General features: G+C 52.0%; 1 protein-coding gene across 7 annotated transcripts in view; it reads left to right on the forward strand.

The window, feature by feature from the left end:
* DNMBP (dynamin binding protein) overlaps positions 1-20,983 on the forward strand; it is a 34,597-nt gene that overhangs the window by 6,694 nt on the left and 6,920 nt on the right. The window contains exons 2-8 of one of the 7 annotated variants that reach the window (XM_062610397.1): positions 256-420; positions 1,886-2,064; positions 4,407-4,529; positions 5,087-7,027; positions 19,032-19,219; positions 19,807-19,906; positions 20,422-20,569. In XM_062610397.1, the coding sequence (XP_062466381.1) occupies positions 1,920-2,064; positions 4,407-4,529; positions 5,087-7,027; positions 19,032-19,219; positions 19,807-19,906; positions 20,422-20,569 (2,645 nt within the window). In that variant the 5' untranslated portion in view covers positions 256-420; positions 1,886-1,919. Of the gene's footprint in view, positions 1-209; positions 421-1,885; positions 2,065-4,406; positions 4,530-5,086; positions 7,028-10,089; positions 11,108-19,031; positions 19,220-19,806; positions 19,907-20,421; positions 20,570-20,983 lie in introns of those variants that run through there. The other 6 variants (XM_062610398.1, XM_062610395.1, XM_062610399.1 and 3 more) reach the window with 6 other exon arrangements.

Here is a 20,983-nt window from a genome sequence, read left to right on the forward strand (position 1 = left end):
GTGCCGTCGGCGGCTGGATATTGGGCTCTTTGTTTGTGCAGCCAGCACAATGCTGGTGACAAAGGGACAGCCTGTGCCCCAAGGAGCCCACATGCTATGGGGAAGGCAGTGGAGAGCAATAGGAGTGAGGGCCGGCTGGCCGAGGTGAGGGTGGCTGGGCCAAGCATGCTGGCAGCAGCAGGGGTACGGCTGGGGGTGGGGAGGGACGTGCTGAGGAAGCTGTTCCTGCCGAGCACAAACCCGCTTTGTTCCCAGGAGGTGAGTCGGACTGGATAAACAGAGTGGTCCTGTCAGCAGAAAGCCTTTCCCTGGCTGGATCCCTCTCTGGCACTCGCGCTGGAGGCTGCCTGCACCTCGCTAGCAGGGATGTTTTTCTCCTCCCTGTGTTAGCTTCTCCTCTTCCCAGCTCTGAGGGCTCAGGTGGGTTTTGTGTGCCTATATGGAGAAATGGGGCCCCAGGGGCCCCATGTGCTCACTGTGGGTGGTGGCATCTGTCGTCACCATGCTCTTACTGCTGTTAGCTGGACAGGACAGTTCGACAAGCCGTGCTGAGTACATGGGTTACCAGCCAGGTGGCACTTGAAGGGTGGTGAGTGTTCACCATGCATGTAAAAGCACTTTGGGAGGGGGGAAGGTTGAGTCCAGTGAAGGGAAGTTGTGTCCGACTGGACGGAGCAGGGACTCTGCTTGTGATGTGGGAGGAAAGCAACCGGGAGGGGGGGGGGAGGGGGTGCTGGTGGGGAGGATGCTGGTATCCTGGCCTCACAGATGGCAGGGCTCTGAAAATGTCTTGGAGGGGTGTTTGGCAGTGCCATGCTCCGAGTGTGATTGTAGCGGGAAGCACCGGTCTGAGGTGCAGATGTTGAAAAGTAGTCTTAAGAGTTCCTGGTTGCCTTGGACGGCTGTGCCTTTTAGTTCCTCTCCCAAGTGGTCCAGGAAGAGGGGAAGGAGCAACTGTAGCTGCAGGACTGCTGCTGCCTTGGCGTGTTGTATTGCATTGATGATGAGACTGCTTGGTTCAAAGCAAAGACAGTACAGAAAAGTGTCCTGGCTTAGCAACTGCTTCCAGAGGAAGGGGGGGATACAGGATGTAGGTCTTGATGAGGACATTTTTGCCTGCCTTCGCCCTGCCAGAGGGAATTTAAGCCTGGGCAGGGTTTGCACCCTCATCTCAGCCTGGCTTCTGCCAAGAGCCCTGGTGAGGCCTCCCATGGATGGCTGAGCCTGGTACATAGAAAGGAGAAGGGGCATTTTGAGCCAAGTCCGAGGATTCACAGGCTGGGTGAGACCAGGCAGGGGTGGGAAGAGTTCGCCAGTGGGGAAGAGGATGGTGAGGTGAGCTTGCCTGAGTGAACTTTGTGCATCTTCTCTTGCTGGACAGAAGTGTGACTCTGGTCCAGCACGCAGTTCTTGTCTCCCTGAGTAATGGCACGGGGAGGGGAACACTTCTCCCCATCCCATCAGAGCATGTGTGGAGGGACTGTGCAGGTGAGTGGTGCTATCTGCCTTCTCAGCCCTGTTGGGCTCAGGGCCCTGCACTGCATGTCAGGGAAGTGCTGAGCTTCCTTCCCTTCTCTTGCTTCCTTCCTGACGGGAATTGCCTTCCAATTTTCTTGTTGCTTCTCCCTCCGCTGTAGCACAAACAGGTGTCCCCGCAGAGACAGCCAGAGGGCTGGACAAGGCAGGATAGAGCAGGGGGGTTGCGTTGCTTGAGACCCTCTGCTCCTGCAGCATGCTTTATGTGACAAGGGGTTTCAGGGAGCTCAGGACAGGACCTCTTCACACTGTGCCTGCCTCTTTTGGTCAGGAAGGTTTTACTTTCTGGATGTATATGTGATAATTTCATGTGCTTCTGGCTGCCATCAAACTTCCTGCTATGTCTCAGCCTTAGGTACTGATCCACCTTCAGACCCTGTGCAATGGAAGCTGGTTCTGTGGTACGAGCAGTCTTTGATTTCTGTCCCAGCGTCTCTGAAGAGCTGCCTCTCTTTGTGGGAGATGTCATCGAGGTGCTGTCCGTGGTGGATGAGTTCTGGCTCCTTGGCAAGAAGGAAGGTGTCACAGGTGAGAGCTGGAAATGCGGCACCTAGATCTACAGGTGTGCCAGCTAAATGTCCACTCTGTAAGTACACCTTCCCTTGGCCAGTGCTGTGCAGGACCAGATTGAATTTATTGAATCTTTCATGGACTGAGGGTGCAGGTTGCCCATCACTGGTCTCCTGCCAGCTTTGCATCATCTGTTGGGACAGCTTGTTTTTTTTTGAGAGAGATTAGTGGAGGGTCTGTTCTCAAGGAGATTAGAGCTTCACAAGACTAGTTGCTCAGTCCTCTGTCGTGAGACAGCCCATTTCCTGGCTAGTTTATGCACTGATCTGCTGTGACAGTGGACGGGGAGAGAGGAAACAGATGCACCCAGAGTGGAAATGCATCCACATCCAAGTGACCTTGTCAGGTCAAGTCAGTGGGAGACGCAGTGACGGAGTATGTGTGCCCCTCCAAGCTCCACTTCCTCCTTTCCGCTTTAAAGCATTTTCCTGCACAAGCTGCCATCATTAGCTGGGTGCCTGAAGTAGTGTGCAAGACTTAAACTTTTGGAGGGGCGTGGGAAACTTCTGAAGCAGCAAAATGCTCTCAGTGAAACAGAGTCCCGTAGTCTTCTGTCTAAGCAGCTCTTTCTCATCTTAATACTGATGGTGAGAGGATGTGTGAGCTCTCAGGGAGATGAAAACCAGGCCACTTCAAAGCATAAGCCTGTCTTTGTCGTCAGCATGAAGCGGGACTGGAGTTTCATCGTCAGTCATGGAGATGGGGCTGCTATTGCAGCAGCAGTCTGGGCTCTGCTAACAACTGCAAGCTGTCACCTGGCTAAAACAAAGATGAACAGGAGCAAAGGTGGAGACAAGGACTTATTTCCTATGCTCCATGTAGCTGATGAATGGCATTGAATGAACATATGCCTGGTCCTGCTGTTGCTGAAGTCACTGGGCACAAATTACTTCTGCAGAAATCACCAGTATCTACTTCACCACAGTTTTGTCTCCCAGCATAACTCATACGCTTGTTCTCAAGAAGATGAAGCTATTAAGGAATAGTAAACAGATGTGTGTTGTAGCTCAAAGATAAAGAAACACACTGAAGTCAAACCAAATGGTTTTTAGTGACCTTTAACTCAAAACCCACTTGCATTCCTGCTTTCCCTTGGAACAGCTGTTGTAGTTTTCTGCCCAGTTTTCTAAGCTAAAGTTGTAGGGAATTGAAAAAAGTGCTATTGAGAGTAGCTGTGGAGGTGCTGCAGCCTACCGGTAATGATACTCAGTACTCTGGGGAATACTTAATGTAGCGCCATGACTTCCTTTCAAACAGCATTAGGTTGTTTCCATCTACAGAGCAGGAAACTTAAGACATGGAAAAAGAGGTAGAGTTGGTTAAAACTGTGAAGAAAGCTATTAAGCCTAGTAGCCTGTGGGCTGCTGGTTGCATCTCAGGTTAATGATAACAGATGCCAAATTGTCTAATCCTAGTGCAGAGTTTTGGGTGTCTAGGATATGGTGTCTCCAGGTTTTGCTGGAGAACCTGGATGCTGTATTGGAGCATCAGGTGTGAATGCTGGAAGTGCTACTAACCCATACTGCATCAAGTCCCCTTGCCACAAATCATGAAAGACAGGAATGACATTTTTAGTAGCCTTTGCAGTGGGCTCTGCCACATCCTGTGCTCCCAGGACTGAGATTAGTAGCTGGGTGGTATCTTGTGATGGCCAGCAAGCATGTGCTGCCATGTCTGGCTATGGCCTGTTCAGAATAGCTGGGCATTCAGCAGTGGGTGCCACAGTGAAATAGGTGCACAGTGGTGATAAAGTAAGGAAGGTCCCTGGAGCCTCAGTGGTGCTGAAGCTGTGACAGAGCCTGTGACTCATAGACAAGGTTATCCTGAATGTAGTGGCCTGGCTTCCACGCTGAGGCCGTACAGGAGCCAAGCCTTACAGAGAGAAGAGCACCAAGTGGATGTGCCCAGTGGATTGTTATCCGGCCCTACTGGATCTCGGTCCACATCAGGCTGTGAGCTGCTAAGCAAATAACAAAAGCAGAGAAAATCTAGTATGTCTATTCCCAGAAACTCCATGCTGGTGGCACAGTCTCAGTAATGAACACAGACTGTTGGTTGCCTGGAGTGAGCCGGGGCACAGAGTCTTTTGTTTCCTGTTAGCTCTTAAGCATTTAAAACCTCAGGAATTCCCAACTCCCAAACTTGTTCCTTTTCCACCATGCTACTAAGGAGGTGCCCTGGGTAGCTGGGTATTTTCCTTCAGTAAGATATTAGTAGATCCCAAAGCCTGGAAGGAGGGTGGAGGGAGTGGTGGTGGGTTACAGGAAAGACTCATTGCTGACAACTGCTTTTCATTTTAGGGCAGTTTCCAAGCAGCTTTGTGGAACCTGTGGATATTCCCCCTTTGAAGCAGGGAGAAAAACTGTTTGTTTGTACCAGTGACTTCACGTCTCAAGAGCCAGGGAGCTTGTCATTGCAAAGAGGTAATCAGCATTCCCTTCTTTTGCTTGGAACCTCATAGCCCTCACCTGGCCTTCCAGAAGCATGAATGCAGTCACAGCATCCTGCCTAGAGTGACAGGAGAGAGAGAGGAATTTCCTGATAACCTCATGATGTGGTTCATATCAAATCCACCATGGACGTTTGGGCTTCGGCTACACTGGTACCAGTTTCTCATGATCTATTGTTACTCTTGAAACTCCAAAAATTGGAGTTGTCTGATCATAGTAAACTTCCATCTGCCTTTTAACTGCCTTCCAGTCCCCAGATCTTATACTTGCATTTGGGGGAGAAATCAAAGCTTTGGTGGACCTTCAGAGTTTGGCAGCCAAAACTGTGTATCTTAGACTCATGTGCAGGAGGCTGCCAATGCTTCATGCCTTACCCCTGCTCTGTTTTCTTGTGCAACCTCAGCATGCAGTACACTCTGTGCAGAGTACGAGACCTCACCCACAGAAAGCAAGGACATGGGGAGGCAGGAATAAGAGGTGGGAAGCAGTCATGAGGGCAGTTTTAAACTGGTTTGTCTCATTCCCTACAGGAGACCTGGTGATCCTGGGGGGGTCCCTGGCCTCCAGCTGGCTCCAGGGCCGAAGCAGCTGGGGTTCCAAGGGCTTTTTCCCTTCATCATGTGTGCGGGAGTTGTGCCTTTCAGTTCAGAGCCGTCAGCTGTCCCAGAGCGCTCTCCTGGAGGTGCCTGCCTACTCACTGGGCCAAGCCCGGGCCCTAATGGACCTGTCTGCTCAGCTAGAGGAGGAACTGGACTTTAGGGAAGGGGATGTGATCAACATTGTTGGCATCCCAGAGCCTGGATGGTTCGAAGGTGAGCTCAGAGGCCATAGGGGCATCTTCCCAGAGGGTTTTGTGGAACTGCTTACTCCTCTGCGAGCATCAGGAACCTCAGTGGATCCAGAACCCACAGAGACTTGTGACACCAATGGGACAGTGGAAGCACCACCCGAGGAGGAGGAGGAGCCAGGGAGCACTTACGGTGTTGCCCTGTATCAGTTCCAAGCACTGGAGTCCAAGGAACTGGATTTTGATGTGGGTGACAGGATTCGAATCATAGGCGTTCTGGAGGATGGATGGCTGGAAGGGGAGCTGAGGGGGAAACGTGGCATCTTTCCACACCGATTTGTGAGGCTGGAAGCCTCTGAGGCTTGCAGGGATAAGGCAGGTGCTGCGGATCCCCAAGATGGAGGCAGCTGTGGAGTGACCATCCATCAGGACCTGGAAGATACTTGCTCTGAATCTCTTCCTTTGCCAGGGAAGGATGGCAGGGAAAAGGAGGATGGTTTAGCAGCACACCCTGAGCCTGACACCGTTTTGACTCACCAGGTAGGGAGGTCAGGGGATCCTCTTGCCACTGACTTGAGACAGCATGACACCTTTCCCAGCACAGGACACCAAGGACCATATTCCAAAGGCACAGCAGACTCCTTTCCCTTTGGCCACACAAAGACAGTCAATGGCCTTCTCCCCTCTGCTCAGCTGCCTCCCCAACAAGGCAACAAGCCTGACCAAGCAGGTGAGTTGGAGACTGTGGGGACTGTTTCAGCCTCCCCAGGAAACTCAGAAACTCACACCCTACCTGAGCATGATGGAGACCATCCCACTGTGCCCCGCCAAGCTCCTCCCTCTCCCCAGGATCTTTGCAGGAGCCAGGTGACTTCTCCTGACAACTGGACAGCATCTGAGCCCCAGGAGAGCCAGAGCAGTGCCCAGGACCTGGACAATTGTGTGTACAGTCAACAGGAGAAGTCCAAACCCTGTTCCTCCAGCCTGGGACGTGCTCAGGTGGGCCTGGACACACGGGCTGGGAACTGGGGGGAATGCTCTCCACTCACAGCACAGGGGGATGGCTGCACAGACCTTGACTCCAAACTGACCGAGCAGCTGGCACAGTTTGAGAAGAGCCTGTCAAGTACCAGTGCTGAACAGGACAAGGTCTCTCGCCACTTCTCTATCTTGGACTACAGCTCTGAGAAGGACATTGTCCGTGGGTCTCCTGAATCTGCACCCCACACCAGGCAGCCAGAGAGGAGGAAAGCCCTGCGGCCACCCCCTCCTCGGCCCAGCAGCTTTGCAACAACCGCTGTGCACGCAGTGGGTGGCCAGGTGCCCAAAGGCAGGTCTCTGTCCTTCTCCGTCAAGCCCTCACGGCCTGCACCCCGGCCTCCACCAAGCAACCAGCGGAAGAATGTGGTCCCTGCACAGCTGCAGCCCAGTGCCCAGGAGCAGCGGGTGGAGGAGGGACGTGAGGACTTGACTCGGGCAGAAACAGCTTCCCCCCGCTCCATTCTCCTGACGAGGATTGGAGAGGTGGAGCGAGACCTGGAGGCTTATGGCAAGACCCGTGCTGAGCTAAGTCTGATGCTGGAGGAGCAGCAGGATGAGCTGGTGAGAGCAGAGACCCTGGAAAACCTTGATTTCTGTGACTCCAACATCGAGAGCCTCAGCGTGGAGCTGCAGGAGCTCAGAGGTGAGTGCAGCAGCATGGGATGGGATGCTTCAAGGGGACAGCTGTGTCGTGCTGCGTACAGGAACTGTTGGAGCCAGTGTTTTATTTCCTTCTTCCTGATTTTGGTCATTTTGTAAGCATTGTTATAGTACAAATCATCATGATTTTGCCTCAGAGAGTGTGTCATTCTCTGGACATCCCTCAGACCTGGCCTTCCCCAACCCCTTTTCCTTCCAACTTTCCCACCTCCTGTTCAGCCCCACCATACATCCAGAGCCTTGATCTGATCCATTCCCAGTTTGTCCTTGCTCTTGAGTGAAAACACAGCTGCTACAGGTTCAGCCTCCCTGCCTCATCCTTTCTTAGCTGTAGGGGAGTAAGCAGCAACTTCAGAGTGACTTTGCTGGTGGTGCTGCAGTTGAGATTCGAGTTGACTGATGTCTGTGGTATGACTGTCCTCAGCTTGTCAGGGTTTCCCTGCATCCCATTCTGCTCTGGTGGTGATACAGACTTTTGGGGAATGTCACTCAGATCAGAGGGGAAGTACAGAAGGGTGCTGAACCTGGCCTGGGAGTGGGATGGGCTAGTGGGCAAAAAGTAAAGCCTACCCCTGTGCTTCTGCCATCCATGAAGTCCAGGACAGGAAAATGATGCTGTGCCGTTGATAACAGCAAGAAAGAGCTTTAAATCGTGGCATGTCTGTAGCTGAAAAAGATGACTTCTGTCTGTGCAGCTGAGAAAAATTACTCGGGGTGAAGAAATTTTGTGTGATTATATCAGCACGTTTGGGCTCTGAAACCCAAAGATGCCATATAAAGGTCAGTGCTTTTAATTACATTATACTTGATATTACAGTAGACAAAGTGAAAAGACAGGACCACATACATCTCCCACAGTCCCTTCGCCAGCATCTCCCAGGAGCTCTGACACTGGAGTTCTGTTACCAAAACCCACGATGTGCAGGAAATGTGGGCACTGCATGCAGGAGGTGGAGTGAAATGTCAGCTCCTGCCTGGGGATTACTCACTCTGACTTCATTGCTTCATCCTCCCACTGCTTAATCAGTGCTGGGGAGCCCAGGCACTTCACTGCAGGATTGTGTCTGAGGCAGAGTACATGGAACGAAGGCCGGTATCGGTGCACCAGGAAACAGAGTGACAAACAGCCTCCACGTCAGTGGCATGTGAGAACGATGCTTGGAAAGAGGCTTAGAGGATTTGAGGCTAGATGAAATAACGTGAAGATAGGAAGATGAAAATGAAGGTTGGATCTCAAGGGAAATTTTATGGTGGGATGGATCTTGATGGGAAATGTCTCCTACTGTCCCAGTGCTTCCTGAAAGAGGACAGATGCTGCGGAATTTGTGCCCTGTTGCTTACTGGAAAGCCTAAAAAGGCAGGAAGTAACACATTATCCTAGACATCTTACCTATGAAGTTATCCCCTTGGTAGTCCTAGGGAATTTTTTACCACTTTAAGAGACCTGAGGATTTAGTAATCTCTCTGGTCCTGTGATAAAAATGTGCCCTCCCCAAGCTCTGTCACATCACTCCTGTCACATCTGAGTGTGGCCAGAGAGTATGTCTCAGGCTTGCTAGCCCAGCTTCAGTGCAGCAGGCTGCATCAGTAATTTGGTGTTGCAAAACATGTTTGTGCTGTGCCTAGGGCATGGCCTCTGCCTTGCCACTGTTGGGGAATGTGGAGGCACACTGGAGGGAGAAAAGCTTTCACTAGGCATTGACCAGCAATCAAAATAGAGCTGGCATAGTCTTGGGAGAACCCAGCCCATTGGTGTGTCCTTTGGGGAGCCAAAAGAAGAGCAGAAAGTATGTGGGTTTCTAAAATACGTGTTTAAAATCTGCAGGCTGGCTCTTTGGTGTGTCTTGTGTTCGCTGCTCACCAGGCTGGGGCAGGATTAGCGCTTACCCTCCTGCAGCTAGAGTAGGAGGGTCTATGGGTTTTGTCTTCTACGGGCTGGGAGCATTGGCTGTACATTCCTAATGAGTGCTGCAAGAACCTGAGATGTGGATGACATCTGTGGACTCTCTGGCTTTCTGTCTAGGGCATCTTGTGGTTGTTTCTTGGTTTCTTACAGGTGCTCCTGCATTCGTCATGGAAAACTGGGACGATGTTGTGCCCTGCAATTAGCAGTGTTACTGGAGTGTGTGTTTCTGTAGCCTCCTGGAAATTTATAGTGCATGTTGGCACTGGACTGTAACGTAGATAGTTCCTTCAAGCCTGTTCCTGTCAGCTGGTAGAGCAGCCATTTGCCCTGGAGCAGGAACAGGGCAACTGTGGCTGCCTGGCACTGTGTAGGTACCACTCAGGGATGCTCTGTCACACAACGAGCTGCTCTCTGCTCTTCTCCTGCTCTTCCCAGGACCTGTGGTTGAGGGCCGAGAAGAGGATGGGCTCAGCATCAGGTTTGAGCCAGAGGCAGCATGAAAGCCTCAGTTTCCCCAGTGAGGTGTGGAGCAGAGCCTAGCCTCTGCTAGACCACGTCATTTAGCCTGCATCCCAGTGGGAGCATGAAAGCAGTGGAAGGAGATGTGGTATGCTGTCTGGTTTGTGGCTTCCTGCGGTCTCACACACCTTCTTGTTTCCCTCCCCTGAGGACGTTGGTCTTGGGGCAGGGCTTCTGCATGCTCAAGTGCCCTCCTTTTCCCTGCCTCTGAGCCTCCTGCAGAGAGGCTTTGGCAAAGCTGTAGAGCCGGTTTGGGCAGTGAGAGCCTGCCCAGCCCTGGCCTCCCTCCTCGGTGCTGGTTACTGATTACTTTGGGCAGCAGGTGGAGGAGGCCAGGGCTGGTGGCGATTGGGCCTGCGCCTCTCGTACCCTTCCTGGCTGGTTTCAGGAAGCAGTACCTGCGTTTCACTTGGGACAGGAGCACTGGAGCAAAGCGGAGAAGCTGCGTCAGCCCGGGCCTGGCCTCAGGGAGCAGGCAGCAACAGGAGTCAGCCCCTTCGCCGCACCCTGACGGGGCTATGTGCACTTGTCCTGGGACAAAACATGGCTTGGAGGATCCGAGGCAGGAGCGGCGACTCCTTGGCTGGGAATATGAGGACTGTTGTGCCCTAAGGAAAGAGGATGTGGCTGGAGTGTCTGCACGGCGCAGGGAGGCTCGCTGCAATGACAGACCCAGGGCAAGGAGGCAGTACCCAGGCTGCTGGGGAGCAGACAGTGCGTGGTATGGTTACAAGAGAGGGGAGGGCATTTCTATGGACCAGTGGACCACAAATGGAGATTGTGGAGGTTTTTGGAAGGAAGATATCCAGTACGCAAACTGCAGGAGAGCAGAGGGTGTTTGGGAAGGCAAAAGCCAGGATACAGAGGGTAGAAACTGTAGGCTGTATGAGACAGAGGATGTGAAATACAGAAACTGCAGTTCTGAGATGAGAGAAGGGCAGTACAGAGAGGACAGAATACCTGGGCAGTATATGGAGGGGGAAAAAGAGTATGGAGGGGATAGAGGCTCTGGAAATTATAGGAGGAGGGAAAGGTGTCAGAATTACAGAGGTACTAGGAACTACAGTGAGGATGAAAGATATTATGGGGGAAAAGAAAGGTGGTATAGGCAGTGGGGAGACCCTGGAGAGTATAGGGAGGGGGAAAAGTGGTATAGACAGGATGGAGGCTCTGGGGCATATAGAGAGAAGGAAAGGTGGTACAGAGGTGTCAGGGACCAGGTAGACCAAGAAGATACTGAGCGGCACAGGCAGAACAAAAGCCGTGTCATGGACCACAACAGTCTGGACAAAAGTTCCGAAGCTCCTGCATTTACAGTCTGGTCCTCAGGAGACAGTAGTGTAAGCCCAGGATCAGGCACCTGCTACACACAGTCCAAGACATGGGACATGGACTATGACAGCTGTGGGGAGCTGGAAGGAGCAACCCCAGGTATTGGGATGCCAGCCAGGAGCAGCAGAGGAGCAGAGCGCTCAAGGGTACGCACAGGCCGGATGGACTGGAGCCAGCTCTGGGAGCAGGAGGCCGAGGAAGCAAACGGGGTGGGCTCCATGCTACAGCGAAACAGCTTCTACAGGCGGACGGCTCCCAGCACCCTGCGGCACTCAGAGTTTGTGCAGACCAGGAAGGAGAAGCGAGGTACACGGGGAACTGCTGGGCAGTTGCCTTGAGTGTGCTTTTGCCCTGCCCTGGCACTGGGGCAGCACCGGGGCTGTGGGACGGGTGGGTGGCCAGCACAGCCATGCTCTCATGGGAAGCCTTGGCCTTGTTGAAATGGGCATCATCATCATTACCCCTCTGTACAGTCAGTCACACATCTGCCCTGCAAAGGCTCTTGTCCCCATTTGGCAGAAGCCCAGGTGGGAATGAAGCACAGACAGCACAGACCCACAGTTCACTGTTATTCTTTCAGTCGCTCCTCCATCTGTGCCCTGAGCGTTTTGGGTGCACCCTGAAAACTTTAGCCCCAGTTTGCCTGCTTTCTCAGGGTTCTGAGGAAGTTCTTCATGGGGGAAAGGGTGAGCTGCTGGGGTTATTCCCACTGCCTGTTTTACCTTTATAACCCACTGTGGGCAGATTCTGTGTGTAGGAATCTTTTCCTGACCCTCCAGAGGGTGAGTATGGTGATACAAAGGAGGAAATAGACAAAGTTGTTGTAGCACTCAGGCATATGCAGAGGGCATGTACTTGTAGTTGCATAATTATACATGGGCAGGACTTTGAGGTATCTCCAGCATTGCCAGTACCTCAGTACCACAGCGGTCCCTTACCTGGGCTGCACCAGTTGCATGCCCTGTGTCCTGGGTTCCTGAACCATCCCTGGGTCTCCAGTCCCACCAGCTGGCATCCTGGAGCTAGTCCCATATCAGAGCTGGAGGGCTCAGGCTGTCCTGGCACAGGCAAAATCATTCCGTTGATGCTGTGGCTGGAGCAAAGTTGGCTGCAGACAGCTTTGTGGAGCTTGGCTTGTTGCAAGAATATTAGTGTGTGTTGGGGAAGGGACGGCAAGGTTGTAGGGTCTGGTGGTAGGGTCTGGTTGGAGCCCGTTTGGTGGACTGCCGTGTCTGCTGGGCTGCCATGAGTCTGAAAACCTGTTTGCTGCAGTACCCCTTCTGCCAGCATCTGTCTTGTGAGCTCTTCATGGAGGGGGATTGAAACATAGAGGAAAAGAGCACTGCAGTGCAACAGTCAGAGATGGCAGAGCTGAAGGCTGTGCATGAAATCTATCCTCTGGAGGTATTTAAACAGGCTCCTCCGGCTGCATTTCTGCACTCTCAGCCACCCTGGTGGGGTGGGACTTTGCTCAGCTGTGTCCCCAGGGTGAGGGGAGAAGCTTTGCAGTGCCAGGATGTCCAAAGGGCAGTGGAGAAGTTAGGAGGAGCCAGGAGCAGAACAGAGAGGGGAAGGGCCCACAGAGCCTTAGGAGGCTGGAGCAGTGCTGGCCTGGCCAGCTTTTGCAAGAGCTGGGGGAACAGACCGTGATGCCAAGCAAGAGATTTTGCTCCTCTTATGTTAAATGAGATGCTGTATGCATCAGGGCACCAGAGTGGCTGTGGGATGTGCCGGGCAGGATGCCGTCACCGTCAGGGCCCATGTTTTGCAGCAGGAAGGAGGGAGGGAGGCTGTAGGTTATTTGGAACACTGTCTGTCTGTCCTGTGACCCACTTCTCTGGATGCAGTTTCCTGGTCTGTTTCTCCTCCTGCCTTGGGGGTCACTGTGCTACACCAGGAAGAGTCCTCCTTGGCAGATATGCTTTGGTGCTGTGGCTGTCTCAATGTAAGACCTTGCCAGTACCTGGGCAGCCTCCCCAAAAGCCCTTCCATCACACTTGGCAGCAGACATCGTCCTGCCTTGCTGGTAGGAAAAAGTCGGCTCTGTTTTACCCTCTGTGTGTGCTACAGGCACCTTTTGCTAATGCTGTCTACTTCTCTCCCAGGTTCCTTCTCCTGTCTGTCGGCTAACAGAATTTAGGACTTGAAAGCCCTGGTAGAGCTAACTTGGGGTGATCATTTCTGTAAGCAGGGTTATTGCACTTCTCATAGATTTCTTTGTGGTGCAGCCTGGTGACAGCTGCTTGGTTGGAGCATCTCTTCTTGGGTGAGACTCAGATGTGTCTGCCTGCCACATCAACAGAAGGAGAACCCACCTGGCATAGCTTTGCTGCTTAGTCACCATCACTTTTACAGGTTTGGATGCTAATGTGTTGCATTTCAGCTCTGCACACCAACCTTTTTCTGCTAAATTAGATCTTTTTAGTTGATGGGTATTCTTCTCTGGCAGGTACTGTAATTAAGTAATTTTTCAGTCGTCAGTTCTTTGTAGTGATAGAGTCTTAAAATACTCATGGTAAAGACTCACAGGAAGACCTAGTGTTTATTCTTCCTGATGCTTGCACATTTTTCCTTTAGACTCTTTTAAAACAGTGGACTTCAGAGCTGTGTGAGGCATTCTGGGTGGGTGTCAGCACTGGCTTGCTCAGAGGGTTACTGTGCTGCGCTCCTGTGCCCTTGTCAGAACCCCAGTCTGCCTCTGCCGTGCTCAGGCAGCTCCTGCTGAGTTTTGGCCAATCAAGCAGAAGCATTACCCCAGAATACAGTCCTGCATGTGGCTGCATTTCTTGTTCCCATTAACACATTGATGCATTTGTCTGCATTAAACCTACTTCGTCTGAGTAATTCCATTTTATTCAGGATAGCTTAGGTCACTCAGTGACTCATATGGCTCATCTCTATGTGCGATCCTGTTGAACTGATGTTCAGTTCTTTACATGATGGAAGTGATTTTCTATTCACTTGAAAAATAGGATCAACTCTAAATACAGTCCCTGTAGAACCTGATTAAGAATGCTCTCTTTTCTGGATATTCTCTGCTGGCAATGGCTTTTCAGGTTACAGTTAGCAAGGTCTTATTTTTGATTTTTAGACAGAAAGAAACAGAATAATTATTGTATAATTCTGGCTTATTTGCCAAACTTACAGAAAATTTTACTCTCTCTGCTTACTGCTGGGATTGTATCATTGAAAGGGTTTCTTATGCCCTGGTTGGAAGTAAAGTCTGTTACAAAGTAGTATTTTATTTCCTCATTTAAAAATTAAAACTGAATTCCTAATTTTACCATCCATGGAATTTTCTTGATATCTTTATCGTCTCACTTTTCTGTACTTCAGAGTTCCTGGTGTGCCTGTTGTCTGTTACCTAGTTTTCTATATTCATTCATTTATTTATATTTGCTGTGGGATGAAGTCATCTTTTCCCATGGCACCTCTCTGCCACACTCCCCACTTCCTCCTAAGGAGCACAGAGACACTGAATATATCCAGTCTGCCCTTTCAGAACAGTGGATATATCCCGTTACAGGCGTGTTACCAGTGTCTGGAGTGAGAGTTTTCACCCCAGCCAGATCCTGCTCCTGGCAGGGAGTTTAGCCTTTCGCTCAGATTAATTATTCCCCGCCTTAGTTTCATCCCCTCTCTTGTGTTAGGCAGTGGCTCCTCCCCTCCAGGCGTCCACATACTTCAAATATTTGCAGCTGGTTTGTTTTGTCCTGAGTCACTGCTTGACTCTGCTGAGCTGTGATCCTGGGGCTGGGCTTGCCTCTTGGGTGGATGCAGCTCCCATTGGACATTCCTGCTTACCGAGTTGGTTCGAGGGGTTGTCCTCAGTGCTGATGGGCTGCACATCCCTCTTCAGATGGCGTTAGGAGCCTGGGCACCCTGCAAGGTTGCGCTATGGCACGGGAGATGCTGGAGGATGAGCCCTCGCAAGGAGGAGTTGGGGGACTATGCAGCTGTTTGGGTGAGCCCCCTAGTCTGCATGATGGTCACATCCTGTTGGATCTGGTCTTCATGGGTCAACTTTACTTCCAGAGTGGGTCAGGGATAAAACCTGTAACTGTGTGTGTGCTCCCACTAGGCAGTTGGGTATAAGAATGTTTTCATTAATTGGAAGAAAGTCGGTGACAGTGGCATATCTCAGATAAGCAGCATGAGCTGTGTGATTGCAATAGTAATCACAGCCTCCAAGGCAAGGGCAGCAGTGGAAGTGTGCTCCAGCTTGACACCTCACTGCCAGGGGCTGGGTTACGAGTTGGTTTTGGGTTTCCCATGTGTCAGCAGGTGAACTAGCAAAACTCAAGAGCAGGTGCTCCTGGGAGGCTGTCACAGACCATTGAACCAATCCAGAGAGCCAAGGACTCCCCACCGATTCACCAAAGGGGATAGAGAAAATAATGTTGTTAGAAGTTTTAATTCAGAGGGGCAGATTGCAGAGCTCGCACAGCCTACAAGAGAACAAAATTTGAGTCTATGAAAGTCCTGATTGAGAACATTGGTTTTGGAAATGCATTTCTGAATGCCCCTTTAGCATCTGTGTCATGGGTAAACACGAATTTGTCACTAGAATGGAATTTGGTGGCTTCATTAGAAATAACCAGTCGGATTCCTGCAGGCTAACAAAGACTGGTCCAGCTGTGTCCATGCCTTCAGAGTTGATGGGCATGATGACTCAGTTTGAAAGGTAACATTTAAATAGAAAATCAGTGAAATAAAATGTTTTTAAGAAAAATTACTAGGTGACCAAACCCCACAGCTCTGAAATGGGTGGGTTTAGTTAAATGTTTTGTAAACCTCATTTAGGGAAAGCTGCTGTTAGACAGGAATGTGTGATGAACAGGAGAAAAATAACTTGACGGCAATCGACAGAGATAGTACGAAATACAAAAAGTGAGAGGTTTTAGAGAATCAGAAACAAATCCTAAGTATTGTACATGTTGGTCAGATAGAAGAGCCAAATATTAAAAAGAAATTCTGAATTTTAATTTTGTGAACGCCAAGTGTTTAGAATGGAGCAGGACACCTTTTGAACTCATTCATTGCTGAAGCAGAATGCTGGACTAGTGATAAACAGCAAGCGACTTGGCTGCAGCCTAGCCTTGTTTTTAAACGAATCTTGGAATATTCAGAAAGAGCAAGAAGGCCAGAGGAGAATGAATTTGCATGAGTTTTGAAGATAATGCAGATACTGATATGGTGTAAGTAAGTGGGTAGAACAGGTGGCTCGCATCATATTAGGTCAGCAAGCTGAGCTGATGACTGCTCTGGGCTTAAAACCTGTGCAGGGATATGTTTAATTTCCCTCCCACAGGCAATGATTTGAGACTTGCAGAGGAAGGGTGTCAGGGAGCTGGCAATCTCACAAATGTGAATCCTTGCCTTAGGGCACTCTGAAAGGACCTGACCTAGATTTACTTGCTTGGCAGAGCATAGGGAGCTGTTGTGTTTGCCAGCGGCGCTGGACATCCCCAGCTTTGTTTTGGTGAGCAGGAGCCAGACACGTTGTGTGGCTGCAGTTAGCTATGGCTAAAGCTGGGAGTACAGTAGGGTTGTTTGGTGGTATAGAGATGTCCTGTATGGGCTTAAGTTGGTGGCATTTTGCCTGGGGGTAAATGCAAAATCCTATTCTTTGACCAACACAAATGTAATCTTTTCCATTTGTCTTCCCAAATGCTGCTGCATGGATAATTTCTGGTTGTTGTTCTGGCTGGTCTTCATTTTCAAGATTCTTCTCAGGCCACCCCATGCAGTATCAGCTCACCCACCCACCCACCTCCTCTGGGTTTCACACACTGTTTGCATTGCAGATTAATACCTTCCAGCTCCTTCCAGGTTACCTTCCTATTGGAGCTTGCTCTCTTGAAAAACAAACGCCACTCCTTAAAAACATATATATCCTTCTTTAAAATAACTCATTTGTTGTCACTTTCTAGACTCTGAACTGCAGAGGCCTCCTGACTATATTGTCTTGGTGGTTTTTTGTCCCTCCTGTGCATTCTCCTGTCTCATGTCCTGTTCAGGCTTTAAGTGATGTCTCAGGCAGGATATCCCTGTTGGGTGTTTGTGGAGGACCGTGCATGGCAGGGCCTGGTCTGATACTGGTGCTTTGCAGTGGAAATGCAAACAGCAGATGTTAAACCTAGCTCCAGGCACTCCTCATGGACTTCCACTGCAGTTGAATTGATAAAGTTCATCATCGGGGACTTACCTGGCGGGGAGCCAAGACAGCCTTTTCGCTTGTGCAGGTTGGCTCTGATGGGGTAGTTTCAAGGATGCTTGCCAGTAGGAATCAGTGAAGCCTGCTCTTTCCAGTAATTGCTTGCTAAATGTAAAATGTAATTTTGTGACACTATATCCTCCTCCATGGAGCCCTTTTGGCTCTCCCCAGGCTTGATTTCAAGGCAGGGCAGCAGAGACGCCTTCTTAGAAAGACAGCTGTCTTCCCTCCCACATGGAGGGCATCTTCTGAGCAGGGTTTCAACTGGCTTTCCCACTTACTGTGTTTAGTGGGTGGGTTTAGGTCTGATTTTGAAGTTGCTACCTCTGCAAGGGGCACAGCGGTTCATCCTCAGCCTGTGTAGCTGTGAGAATTTGCTGTTTGATGCCGATACTGCTGGTTTCTGTTTGTCGCTGCTGCTCTGCAACGGGAAGGGCTGACACAGGCTGTGTCTCATCTCAGCCATGTTTCTTTCCTTTGCTGGGTCGTTTCAGTGTGTAAAACCCCAGCAGCAGGCAGGATGCTTAGGCCACAGCAGCAATACCCCATCCTGGGCAGGGCCTGCCCAGCACCTGGGCAGAAGCGGCTGGGAGCATGGGGATCTCTTGGGGCTGTGCACAGTGGGTGCCAGGGTACCAGGATAAGTCTCAAGCCCTGCTAGGAATCCCCCAGGCTGTGATGCTGTTGCTTGGGGCTGTAACTGGAGGGGTCAGGGAGGTGAAGATCTCTAATTGCGAGTCCTGCTGAAATCTTTGTACAGATGTCTGCTCTGGGGCATGTCTGCAGCTCTGATAAAATCCCATCGAGAGTGAGCAGCCGGGGATGTGTGGGAGGTGCTGGAGTGGGGGAGCATTCGTCAAATCAGGCCTTAAATCAGGTATCTGCGGCAAGGTGGGGTGCTGCAAGGGGCTGAGGGACCCCATGGGCCCCAGTTCTGAAAGCAGCCATAAAACGGGAGATCTGAGTGTTTCTGGACCAGAGCCTGCCTCAGAGCGGTGTCCCACGGAGGTGCTGGAGGGGAGCCCTCCTGGGTTTTGGGGGAAGGGACGTCCGGTTGCTGTGGTTTCGGGCAGAGGGCGCATGTAAAGCAGGTAGAAAGTGGCTGGGGCCCAGGAATCCGCAGGGGGATAAAATGTCTCAATGAAAACTGGAGAGGGCTGGGCCGGCTGGGGAGCCGCAGGTGGGACGGAAAACCAGGAGGGATTCCGGCTGGGAAAGGGACATGGAGGGTGGGAGCTGCCTGCGCGCCGCTGGTGCTCAGGCCCCAGCACCGGGGCAGGGTGGCTGGGAGGGGACGGGCGCCCGGGCACAGAGCAGGTCCCTGGGTTGTGAAGGGGCTCTGGGGTCTCCCCGCCCCGGGGCCACCCGCCACAGCAGCGGGAACGCCCGTGGGGTGCACCCGGCACGCCGGGCCCCCGCCTTGCCGCGCCCCTGCCTTGCCGGGCCCCTAGGCCGCCCGAAGCAGCCTTCGCCCTGGCCGGCCCCGGCCGCCGCGGCGCCGTGGCTGCGGTCCAGCTCCAGGCTTTGCCGCCGGCAGCAGCACTGTGGGTGCCCGAGGCTTTCCTCGGCCATTCACATGGAAATGCCCCGGCGCTGGAGAATGGAGACCCTGTTCCCAGCCTGAGGGGTGGGGGGCGCCGCCATTGCCTGGCTGGGAGGAGGGAGAAGCGGGGACTGATCTGCTTAGCCCCGTGGAGCTTACTGGGGAGACAGAGTCGAGAGCAGGAGTAGCAGAGGGGTCTGCCCACGGCTGGCACCACGGGGACGGTCTGCAGCAGGTTTGTGCTGATTGGTGCCTGCTGCCAGCGTTACTCGTGCTGTGGGAACAGACGAGGGCTCCCTGCTGCCCTGGCCTGGGAGTGCCAGGAACGGCCTCTGGAAAGGGCGTTGGATGGACAGTTTTGCTCTCTGTAACAGGCCTGTTTGGCAGTCTCATAGGTTGCATAGGGTACAGTTGTTTCCTATCCCTCTGTCTTTGCTGGAAGATGTTGATTTTGCTTGTCTGTCTTGCAGAGATGACTCTCCTGTCCTCCCAGACACCATCCCTGGAAACATCCTCAGCTGCCACCGAGAGCCCCGAGCAAAGGATGCTAGAGAAGAGGTCCAAAGTTATTGAGGAACTGCTCCAGACAGAGCGGGACTATATCAGAGACCTGGAGATGTGCGTGGAGAGGATCATGGTGCCCCTGCAGCAGGCACAGGTAGGAGCAGGGGGGCAGCACTGGTGGGAAGAGGTGAGGATACCGAGTCTGCTTTGTGCTTAGAGGCACACAAGCAGCAGCATGGGACTTCATAGAGGAAATGCAGTCATGCTCAGGGGAGTAGGCTGGTTCTCACTGCTCCCTGCATTCATAGCAATAGCCCATATGTTTTGGGATCATGCTGAGCTCTTGCTGTTGCTGAGAGCAAGAGACCTAGTAGCAAGTACCACAGGTTCATTTCCCGGGCCAGGAAATGTTCTTCATTTGGTTTCTAGGTTATGTTCTTTGTCAGGAGAGAGATGGGTTCTTGGTATGGGAACAGAGTGGGCGGGAGGACAGGGAGAATAACAGGTGAACAGGGGCAGTGATGAAATCAGTGGGAAAGAGGGGACACTGTGATAGGACACATAAAGAATGTGAATTTCAGTGCACTGGGAGGCAGGGGGGTGAGTACAGAAGTCACTGTGATGGGAGAAGGTCACACCAAGGGGCTGCTATGAAGCTGAGGACTGATGGGTTGCAAGGCGGTGGGGGAGCTGCTGGGTCTGACTGAGACATATTGCCCCATCTCTCTTCCCATTCCCCAGATACAGAACATAGACTTTGAGGGTCTTTTTGGAAACATCCACGTGGTAATTAGCTTCTCCAAGCAGCTGTTGTCCACCTTGGAGGCTTCAGATGCCATCGGTATGAAATCTGCTGTTACCTTTCCTCAGTAGGCTGGGATGGGCTTTGGCTAGTGGCAGAGCAGAATGGTTTAAATGGTGGGAAAGGATCACTGAGGCTGGACTTCCTCCCTGCTGGTCCCTGTCAGTCCAGCAGCAAAGCCATGGAGATCTGTGTTGCCCCATGGGTGGCTATGCTGAGAAACAGTGCCTGTGGCCCTCTCTGTGGCCCCTTGCCCTGAAGTGAGCCTCATTCCTCACTCCTATGCTGCCATCTTTTGCCACTCAGGCCTTGGGCAGCTTGTGCCTTTGTTCTCTGTGTGGCTCCAGTGACCAGTGTTCCCACTTCTTACTCATGGGAGACCTTTATGTGCTAGTGGGTAATAAGGAGGCATCCTGGGTGCTCTAGTGGATTGTCTTTTTGAGCTGTGTGTGTGGAGGAATGGGGATGCTGGGCTTCTCACCATGAATCATGCCACAGTTCAAGGTAGCTGGGGACCAGGAGACCCTAAAGTCCTGCTTTGCTGCTGTTTGCAGGGCCAGTGTTCCTGGCACAGCGTGCAGAGCTGGAAAGTGTCTACAGGGTGTATTGCCAGAACCACGATGAAGCCATTGCACTGCTGGAAACCTATGAGAAGGATGAGAAGATGCAGAAACTACTCCTGGACCTGCTGGATAGCCTCAGGTTGGAGCCTCTGGCTGTGGCAGCCACCAGGCCTGGGGTAGGGGGGTCAGTCTCCAGCATCCCTGCCCCTCTGCCAGCAGTTCTTGGACAGTTCAGGTGGTGATTGGAGGGGGGCTGGCTGTGTCACTGCATAGTTTACCAGACTCCAGGTTCAGATGGCTCTGCCCCAACGCGCAGATGTTGGGACACCTGTAGGTCTACTTAAACTCTGAGCAGAGGCCACCAACGTACAGAGAAGGTGGCATATCCTGGATTGAGGGCTTCTGTTCCCAAGCTGTGCCCCACCGTGCCTGATGAAGAAGGAACCGCTTTGCCTGGTTCAGTGACTGCCAGGGGTCCTGCTTGTGGGGGTTTATGCCCCAGGAGCTGGCATGCTGGCAGCTGCTCTGGGGGGACACGGCTGCCCACTGCCCT

The sequence above is a fragment of the Pezoporus occidentalis genome, unplaced genomic scaffold (genome assembly GCF_034315485.1).
Source record: "Pezoporus occidentalis ecotype Australia unplaced genomic scaffold, CSIRO_AGI_Poc_V1 ctg147, whole genome shotgun sequence".
NCBI classification, from domain to species: Eukaryota; Metazoa; Chordata; class Aves; order Psittaciformes; family Psittacidae; genus Pezoporus; species Pezoporus occidentalis.